The sequence below is a fragment of the Rhizophagus irregularis genome, chromosome 23, assembly GCF_026210795.1.
Source record: "Rhizophagus irregularis chromosome 23, complete sequence".
NCBI classification, from domain to species: domain Eukaryota; kingdom Fungi; phylum Glomeromycota; class Glomeromycetes; order Glomerales; family Glomeraceae; genus Rhizophagus; species Rhizophagus irregularis.
In genome coordinates this window covers 591,634-602,698 of record NC_089451.1, presented here as the reverse complement: position 1 = coordinate 602,698, position 11,065 = coordinate 591,634, and the positions used below count along the sequence as shown (strand labels likewise).

Below are 11,065 nucleotides of genomic sequence, written 5' to 3'. Positions count from 1 at the left end.
TATTAGTAATAAATTGAGAAGTAAAAAGCAAAATAATTAGATATTTTTATAATGTAAATATATTTTTTAAAGTAAATTATATATAGTAATTTTCAAAAAAAAATACATTAAAATAAAAAAATATTTAAAGAAAATAAGGAAAAAATAAGTATATTTGTAAAAATAAAAAGAATATTTGAAATGGCAAAAGAGATTAAGAATTGAAAAGAATTAAAAAATAGGTTTTATTTTTTATTACATCTTCATTATATTATACTCCTATAATATGTTATATATAAAAATTAAAAATGATATTTTAAATCCTTTTTGATATATTAAAAAAATTTATAGAGCAGTTAAAAATATACATAATGTAAGATTTTTTATAATATATAGTAAGTGTATAAGGTTTTACATCAAAATAGGAAATCTAAATGAAATCATATAATCAAAATAATATATAAAAATTAAAAATTATTAAAAAAGGAAAATACATTATATCGCAAGTGTAAAAAAAAATATATTTCTTAAAAATATAATGATAAAGAATATTTTAAATTTTAAGGATAAAATAATTATAAAGTAAATTATATACAGTAATTTTAAAAAAAAATATATCAAAGCAAAATTTAATTTAAAATTTAAAATTTTAAATTAAATATTTTTGATTATTTGATTATATAATATTATATAAATTTAATATTTATTTATTTATTTATTTACTAATGGTAGTACATTTACAATATATATAGTATAATATTAAATAAAAATTCTTTCTGGTTATGTTTATAACCTTTTTTATAAATATAGCGGTAATTACCTCATCATGAAGTTTAATCCAATATTAAACTTGTATTTATTAAAGGGATTAAAATTTGAACGCACCCTTTTTTAGAAATTGTTATATAATAAAAATACTGACCATTTTATTATGTGATATTGTCGAATTTCTGATTTTTTTGAATAAACGCAATTTATACCTTATATACTTATAAATAAACTCACATTATATACGTATTTTTGCCTCCTCTATAACTTTACTTACTATGACAAAAGGAGTTTAAAACTTCATTTTGACTTATACTATAAGATGCGTTCAAACACAGGTGCGTTTAAATTTTAAACCCTTTATTAAATGCAATTACTTAATAAATATTTAAAATTTATATTTACTAAATACTTGATACTTTATAAATATCTATCTGTATTTAAAATAAGTATTTTTTATTATTGTAATAAATTACAAATTAAATATTAATTATAAATACTTTATAATTATTAGGTTTCAAAATAATTAATTTTTTAAATTAATAGAATTACTAGTAAAAATTAAAGCATATAAAAATAGTAAATACAACAATATTGTGCTAAAAATACTTTAAGTAAAGATTTTATCTATATTAATTCAAGACTTTTAATGTATAAAAGAAATGTTTGTTAGAATCATAATCTTATTGAAAAAGAAATTACAATTATAATTAAATACATAAGGGAAGTTTAATAGATAGAAGAATTTTTCAATTTTGAAATATCTTTTTATCTATTAATCCTAAAAATATAAAATTATCACCATTTGATATGTCTTAATAAGAAGAACCTGATAAAAATAAAATTGTCCAAATATTATGTAACAGGATAATTTATAAAAACTAATAATATAACTTTTTATTTATCAATTTTAGAGTTATAATTTTATTACCATTAAATGCGTCTTAATAATAGGAATTTAACCAATATAATCTCATCTTTCTATGATCATTAGATTTTAAGATATTTTAAAAATTCAAAAATTTTTAAAATTAATTTTAGCCCCTACAGTTTAGGAAACAGTATTATAGTAATATATATTAAAAAAGGTTTTGCTATTGATTGGCTATGAAATTAAAAAATCCTTCATTGCATTTAATTTTACTAGAAGTTTGATCCAAACTGGTACTCAAAATTTTGTCATCTTCTTTTCAATTAATTGAAGTACTTTTTCTGCTGTTAAAATCCTTTATTAAACTATATTCATTTAAAAAAAAGATAATGCATAAGATTGATAATAACAAAATAAATTGGGTCAAAATAAGATAATTTCAGTAGTTTGAATCATCTTGTTCCAGTTTTCTTGATAAATTTATTTTTTTTTGCATTAGATTTGCATTTTTTCTAATCTAATATGTTTTGACAATATATGGCTGTATTCTTTATAACGAACCATTCATCTAATTAATTCTTTTTTTGCAACAATGATATGATGTAAAGGTAGAAGTATATCCATACAGTTTTTATATTGCAAATATGTTATACAAAGTAATTATTAATGCAGTTTTAATATTTTTACCATTTGGATATTCATTAGTGTAATTAAGTACGCGTATTATTGACTTTTTTTCACAATAAATTTAATTCTATAATTATGAGTAAAAGATAATAATTTATCTTATACAAGCTAATTTTATTTGGCCCTGATAATATGCCAAATATAAGTATATTTTTTACCCTAAAATAAATATCACACAATAAATTACATATTACTGTATATATTACTTCTGTACTATATAGTATAGTTCTTTTGTATAATTGAAACTAGTTCAAATTCATCATTAATTCAAGATAATTTGCAGCCTTTTCTGGTCAAAAAAATTATTTGACCTTTATTTAAATGATTCTTTAAGATTTTTCTATACCTGCTCATTATAAACATCTAACAAAACATTATCAATTATTAGATGATAAGCCTAATAATGCAATAATTTTTCAAATCCCAGCTAAAGATATATTTTCTGTATTTGAATAAATTTGTATATCGAAATACTGAAATTAATAAAAAGCTTTTAATATATAATTGAAAAGTGATCAATATAAATTACAATAATTAATTCAAAAATTTCTGAAAATTTATTTTTAAAATTCTGCGCTGATTTTTTAACATTTACAGATCTGCGCAGATTTTATTAAAAATTTTTCGCTAATGTGTGTTGACAGGGTAGCAAATCTGCGCAGAAATTTAGGTCAGAGATCTTTGCAGATTTTTATCCTAAAAAATTTAACGATGAAGCTATTGAACAAATTCCAATTTTTTATTTCTAATGGCTTTTATTACATACCTTTATATATTTCAAATATTTAAAATATTATCTTTAGAATTTAAATACCTAAAAAATATTACTAATTAAAATTTAACTGGTGTCTGCATTAGAACTCACTTACTTATAAAATAGGTCACCAAAAATCTAAGGTAAAATTTATAATTTAAAATTTTTAAAAATCTTACTATATATAGATAAATTACATCTAAAAAAGGAAATATTATATTAAAGTTGTTATAATTTTTTTTTTTTTAGATCAATTAACCAATAGGATCACTGGTAAAATTACTAGTAAATTTAAAATTTTTTTCTGAAGACTTCTATTTAGATAAGTGGAGTCTTCCTGCAGCTTATTTCCTTTGTTTTGAAAAACTGTATTATTCTATAAAACTTGCACTAGCTTGTTAAACTGTTGTCTTTCCATTCGTAAAACTTTTTTAAATTGTATATTATTATCCCTATGAAAAGTCTTTATACTTAAAATATACTTAAAATTTTATTAAAATATATTTAAAATAAGTATCAATTTTAATTCACGATATACTTATAATATACCTAAAATGTGCCTAAAATACTCTTAAAATATACTTTTAATGCACTTGTTTTTTGCCCAAGTACTTAAATTATATTTAAAATATACTTAAACTAAAATTTAAGTACAATATAAGTGTATTTTTTATAAGTTTAAAATATTCTTAAAATATGCCATATGGGCAAATTTGGTTTATTACAATTTTATAACGTAAATGCTTTGTTGTTATTTTTGTGTAATATAAGTTTGATAAGCTACGCAAAGATCTTGTACTAGGTGATATGTAGATCAAAAAAAAAATATATATTTTTAATCAATTTTCACATCAAAATAAAAATAAGTTCATTTAAGGGTAGCGGCCAACCCATCTATTATAATTACCAACCCATCTAACTAAAGGTATGAATATATGTATTATACAAATAGCTTTTATTGATAATATATTTGACTTTTTTTTATTCTTTAGTTATTTTCTTTTTATTTTTTGTTATTTTTTTCTAATAATTTCTTTATTTAGACACTCGTTTAAAATCCAGCCAGATTCTACTGCTCTATTTGCAAAAAGCGCGTACTAAAGGTTTCAAAAGTCAAGCAGAACTGCAAGTTATTATGCAGACATTAAAACACATAGCATATAACACACCTCTACAGCATATTCGTTCAGTTCCAAAATCAGAACTTTTACATCTCAAAAGGGTTATAGTTAAAGAATTGCAGAAACGGCTCAAGAACCATTATACTGCAGTAGGAGAGCAAACATTCTCAATATATTGCAGTGAAGATGCATTTGTTGGTCTTTTTAAAAAACATATTACGCATTATTCTCCTTGTGGATCATTTTATTTTTGTAGTTTTAAAGGAGAAAGAGCATTTGATGAAATAGAGAGATTACTAAATGATAAAAACTGGGGGGAACGTAATTATGGAGAAGGCCAACTGAGTTTCATCTGTTTATCACTAGTCAAAAACCAATATATCGGGTAGCAGATATGTATCAGATATGTACCCGATATGTGTAGTATTAATGCAGAAAATCGGGTACCCGATATATGTAAGATATGTGTAAATATATATATCGTCTACATATCATTTACATATCATATACATATCAGTACCTGATATGTATATGATATATATATTTACACATATCTTACACATATCGGGTACCCGATTTTCTGCATTAATACTACACATATCGGGTACATATCTGATACATATCTGCTACCCGACATATTGGTTTTCGAATTGTGCGTTATACGTATCCGCAGAGTTTGAAAATAATAGTTATAAACAAAAAAAAAATCCAGATTATCAGTCAACAGAGAAATAACCGTTAAGTGGAAAGTAACAGGTGGTAAAAATAAAGAAAATCATAAATTTGAAGCAGGTTCTACTCAATTTCATTTTTTTTAGATCAATGTCAAATTTAAATTTATATGTAGAAAATTGTCAATTTTTTTTATTATTGCTTTTACATATATTTTCTGAAAGAATTTTCACATCTAGTATTAAAAGTTAATATTGTTCTGGCAGTAAAATTATTTTTTTTAAAAAAAATTGTCTATAAATTGGGCTTCAACTAAAATATTAATTACTTCTATAAGAAATTTATAAAATAATAATTATTATAAATTGTTTCATAAAATTATTCAACTTTAATAACCTTCTCTTAATGTAAAAAATACAAAATCTATTTATGAGTAAGACAAGACAATAATATAATTATTAGTGAAAATTTGATTTGCACATTATTATTATTATTATATTATAAAAGAATCAAAATGCTTTTTTACTACTTTACCAGCATTCAACTTTAGCTACTCTTATGTCAACAACAATGTGCTATTTCTAGTATTTCTAACAATATCTTTAGTCCTATAAAAATAAAGAACCCGTCTATACAAAAAAGCTAAATTTTTGAGGGTTAACAAAAAATTACAATTGATAATAAACTTTATCAATAATAGTTTATTTCAATACTAGCATTCCGTGCATATGTGCTTCATATCTCTTCATTTAAATCTCTCTTCACTGGTAAAAAAATGATTTATCCTACACATATCTTACACATATTGGGTACTTAAAATGTAGAAAATCATATACAAATAATACACATATCATACACATATCGGGTACTAATATATATATCATACATATATCAGGTACCTGATAGGTATACTATATATATAAGTACCCGATATGTGTATGATATGTGTATTATTTGTGTATGATTTTCTACATTTTGAGTACCCGATATATGTAAAATATGTGTAGGATATGTGTAGGATAGACCATTTTTTTACCAGTGCTTTCTCTCTCTCTCTTTCACGAAAATGTTGTATTGTGCCTTTTCCATTATGTTTGCTGAGTCATAATAGTTTTGTACAGGCCGCTAGTGTTTATATTATTCCCTATCTAATTTGATCTTGTTCATTGATCCTCCTTATAAATACAATCTCCAATTTTTTGCGAATATATCTGTTTTTGAAATCAATACAATAAATAAAAAAATTTTTAATTATTAATTAACAATTCTTTTTAAAAATTTAATTTTCGTTCTAAAAATTTAAACGCTATATCTTATAAAGGATAAAATGAATTTATACGTTAGTATGATTATACCCATTTGTGACAAACTAAATTACACAACTTACCGTTACTATATATTGTATCCTGCTATAATATACTAAGCAACTCTACATTTAAATAAAAAAGAAATATTGACCATTCTTTATTATACAATCTACAAAAGTATGAGATTTAAAAAAAAATATTATTAATTTATTTAAAAAAAAACCTTCAAAAAACCTCGCATGCAAAATTGAAATTTTAGAACTATTCCTATATAAATATTTTTTTCTATATATTAACACTTTTTATTTGATTTTTAAAATGTAAACTGGATGATAAAATCTTATTTTCAATTATATGAGAGAATATACTTAATATACTTATATGAGATCACAGAATTTGAGTATGTTTTTTTTAATTGTACGAGAGTTTAATAAAATATTTTTTTTTTTTTGGTACATCACAAAAATTCAAAAATTGTGAAAGTTTATATTTGTTTATTTCGTATTTATTTATATAGATTATAATTAGCATCAATTTAACCAATTTAGCAATGAGACGATACTATTTTAGTAATCTATTTTTAAATTTTAACTAATTAAGTTATGAGATGATGATTATTTATATTTTACACGTGGTATTGCATTATTCTATTAAAAATATTCATGGAAAAAAAATTTTTCATCGTTACAAAAAATAAAAATAAAAATAAAAAATTTTTAGCATAAAAAGTTTTTAAAAATCATAACAATTAAAATGAGAGAAGAAAGCATATATTCACAAAGTCCTTTCATTAAATATTTTGGCAAAAGAACTTTCCATTACGAAATTATAAAAGAAGGAACATATCCTTTTGGTAAACAACTTTGTTATACCAAAAAATCAAAACATCCAATTCCTCATGATTATGTTGTTAATAAACTAAACCTTTATTTCTGAAAGAAAGCCACCCAAGACCTATAAAAAAAATAAAAAGAAGTTCCATAATATTAAAAAAATCTAAGATTTATAATACTTATGAATCTTAAATGTTCTCCTTTTTCCCATTTTTTGGAAGTCCACTTGAACCTATAAAAAAAAAAAGGAAATGGTTAGTAACCGTTCATAATAATAATAATAAAATAATAAAAAAAAACCAAGATTCATATATATACGAATCTTGGTTTATCTGTACCTACAAAAAAAAGAAAAAAATGATTAGTAAATCGTTTCATTAAAAAAAAGATAGGTTCGAAGAGATTCTTCAAAACTTACCTTTGGGATTCAATATCCAAGTAGGAGCTGATTTCCCTACAAAAAAAAAATATAAAAACGTTAACACTGGTCAAAATCGATATTGTCGTGCACGTATCAGGTACCCGATATGTGTCCGATATGTATGAGATACGCCTATGATATGTAACATATCCACACATATCGGGTACCCAATACGTGTGGCATTTATGCGTAAATTTGGGGATATATACTATAGACATTGCACACATTTCACATATATATTATACTGTAGAATATCGGACATGTATCATACATTTATTAGATACCCGATACATTATAATGAATATCAGATAGATACCAGGTAGTGCCAATAGCTACCCAATACATATTTGCTATATGTCTGATAAATACCAGACACTAGTTTAAATAATATGTAAAATATACTAATAATAGCAACATACCCACACGTATCAGGTATCCAATTTGTAGTGTTTAATGCAGAATTTCATCATAGTATCAACAGTTTATCAGATACCCGGTATTTTCACTGGTTAAAATTGAGGCAAACATGGCATATATCTAGTACCCAATATATGCCTGATATGTGTGGTATAGGTACATGATATGCAATATACACAATACACACACATATCGGGGTATCAGATTTGTGTAGTGTTTATACGTAAATTCGGGATAAATATTATAGATATTACAATACATTTAATATATTTCACCTTTATATCGTGCAGTCATCATATGGATCAGATATTATAGCAATATAGCAAACCAATACAAATAATATTACTTTACAGATTTATAGATTTTATGTATAAATCGCGATATTATTAATTTTTAAATTTATATAATAAATTATAATAAATAAATAATTTGGATTAAATAATTTGGGTTTAAATAATTATAATAAAATTTTTATTAAAAATAAACAAAAATATAAAAAATTAATAAATTTTAAATTTCTTCGTAATTGGTTTTTCCAATTTTCCTAGTGAAATTTTAATCATTCCACAAAGTAATTTGACTTTCGCATCTTTATCGGGGTCGAAGCTTTTAGAAAAATTATGAAAGATTAAAAATTGTAAATTCATTATTAAATTCTTAAAATCTTAAATTAAAAAAAAAATTACCTTTTAGGCAGCTGTATCAACATTTTTATTTCATCTTTTGGAACAAAAAAGCTTCTTTTTAAACAATGTAATCCATCTTCAATGTCTTGGTCGTAATTAAATTTGATATAAATACGTTGCGCATCAAACTTGTTGACCTCGATTTCGATAGTATTTCTTGCAACGCCACATGCTTCAACATAAATGATAAATTGGTCACTATATTAAAATACATTAAATAAAAATTTTTAATCAGTGCTAAATAATTATATATATAGCCTAACTAATAAAATAATTTCAATACCTTGATTCAAATATATTGTACTGCGGATATGAAAGCGGTTGTGACTGAGTTTAGGCTTGCGCTTGGAGTTGCTGCGACTGTGACTGTGACTGCGTTTGGGCTTGCGTTTGGGTTTGCGTTTGGTGTTGCTGCGGCTGTGACTGCGTTTGGGTTTGCGTTTAGTGTTGCTGCGGTTGTGACTGCGTTTGGGTTTGCGTTTGGTGTTGCTGCGGCTGTGACTGCGTTTGGGTTTGCGTTTAGTGTTGCTGCGACTGCGTTTGAGTTTGGGTTTGGAGTTGCTGGGGTTGCGTTTGGGTTTGGAGTTGCGACGGGCCCACCAGCAATAATGGCTGTTCCTCGATCTGAATTTTGAAAATAATCTTAATTATTAATACAGAAGACATCTAAGAATTATATTGTTATCAACTAAAAAATAACTTACATCTTCGTCTCTATTGTGAATGGCTTTAGTTCTTGCTCGGTTGAAGTTTAATATTTTGCCGCGTGGTCCTCAAAGGGGATGATCTTTCACATAATTAAAAAAAACTTCCTTCTCACTCTCCTTCTCGAAATGTACGAAGCCATACCTATAAATAAATAATAATAATATAATCATTTAATTAGAATTACTGTAAATTAAAATATACTACACACAGTGACACTATTTATTTACTTACCCCCAGTTGACTTCTTTTTTTACATGTTTAAAATTATAACGCAATGTGGATCTAAGAAACTCGGCTATATTGGTCGCCTTTATCCCTTCTAGTTCATTCGGAGTAACTCCTTCAAAAAAAATGGACAACCTAGACTCTGTTTGACAACAGGGATATTTTTTATTTGCTATTTAATTTAAATAGGGGATGATAAAAAGGTTTCATTAGAAAAAAAAAATACCTCGGTATCCTCTTGTGAGGGAAGGAAAAAAGAAAAATAGCCTCCCGTAAAGGAAGGAAAAAAAATAGCCTCCCGTGAAGGAAGGAAAAAAATAGCCTCTCATGAAGGAAGGAAAAAAATAGCCTCCCACTGAAGGAAGGAAAAAAAAATAGCCTCCCGTGAAGGAAGGAAAAAAAATAGCCTCCCGCGAAGGAAGGAAAAAAAAATAGCCTCCCGTGAAGGAAGGAAAAAAAAATAGCCTTCCGTGAAGGAAGGAAAAAGGTAACCTCCCGTGAAGGGAGGGGAGGAAGGAGGAAAAAAGGTAAGCTCCCGTGAAGGGAGGAAAAAAGGTAACCTCCTAAGAAAGAAAAAAAAGGTAGAAAGAAGGTATAAAGTAGTAATTTTCTTCGAGTGAAATAAACCACATATATATATATTTACCCATCATTGGTCAAGTGGTCAAGTGAAAGAAAGAATATATTTATTTATTTGTTTGTGTTTATCGTTGAGGAAGGCTTTGCTGGAAGGCTTTTATATATGTTTATAAGTAAGAAAGAATTTATTTGTTTATCGCTGAAGATTGAAGAAGGCTTTGAAGGCTTTTATATATGTTTATAAGGTTTAGTGTATAAACACATAAATTAAAAAAAAAACAAGAACCGCGTAAAAGGAAAAAAGCCACGCTAAAAAAAGCAAAAAACGCGCCATTACTAAAAAAAATTGATGATGATAGCATACGTCACTTCAAGAAATCACCAATCACAAATGGTGATTGTCACAGTTAACTCTGGCCAAATTACAATTTGGCCAGAGTTAAAGTCAAAATTACTACCTTACTACATTGACGTATTGAGTATTGACGCAACCCTAATGATGGCATATTAAGAAGTAGATTTAATTATCACATAACGCCCATAGTGCTGGCCGGCCCTGTGCAGAATTTTTTCAGGTTTTTCGTTTTGCACACTGTGTGATCAGTTGATTTTGTCCGACGCGAGTAATGTGAAAATTTCGTAATTGATGTAACGCACGAAAATAAACTTAATTAGTCTTTTTTAGATATATTATAAAATTCATTTCTTGGATCTTTTTGGTTTAAACTACATATTTATTTGAAATTTATTTTTTTATAAAGAAACCAACTACATTTTGTATTATTATGTAAGCAAAAGATATATCATTTTGATTTTTTTGATTTACGTTTTTTTGATTCTTTTTTATGATATTTTCTTTTCTTTCTCTTATGGGTTTTGGAACTTTCTGCTCTGTTATTGTTATCAATATCGTCAGGAGAATTGTTGTCATCATCATAATTATCATTCCCATTATAGCTACCATCTTCAGAATCCCAGTCATAAATCAGAACTTCTTCAGTCGAACGATTAAGCCTTTCTAGCGCTACTTTATTTAG

General features: G+C 25.2%; 2 protein-coding genes across 2 annotated transcripts; both read left to right on the top strand.

The window, feature by feature from the left end:
* Positions 1–4,194: 4,194 nt before the first annotated feature.
* On the top strand, positions 4,195–4,569 carry OCT59_015115 (uncharacterized protein; the record flags this gene model as incomplete). Its single annotated transcript, XM_066139786.1, has 1 exon — positions 4,195–4,569. One exon carries the CDS (start codon positions 4,195–4,197, stop codon positions 4,567–4,569), a length of 375 nt encoding a protein of 124 aa, XP_066002627.1.
* A 4,258-nt stretch (positions 4,570–8,827) lies between these two features.
* OCT59_015114 (uncharacterized protein) lies at positions 8,828–9,151 on the top strand (the record flags this gene model as incomplete). The annotated part of the gene is made up of 1 exon (XM_066139785.1): positions 8,828–9,151. One exon carries the CDS (start codon positions 8,828–8,830, stop codon positions 9,149–9,151), a length of 324 nt encoding a protein of 107 aa, XP_066002626.1.
* Between the last annotated feature and the right edge of the window lie 1,914 nt (positions 9,152–11,065).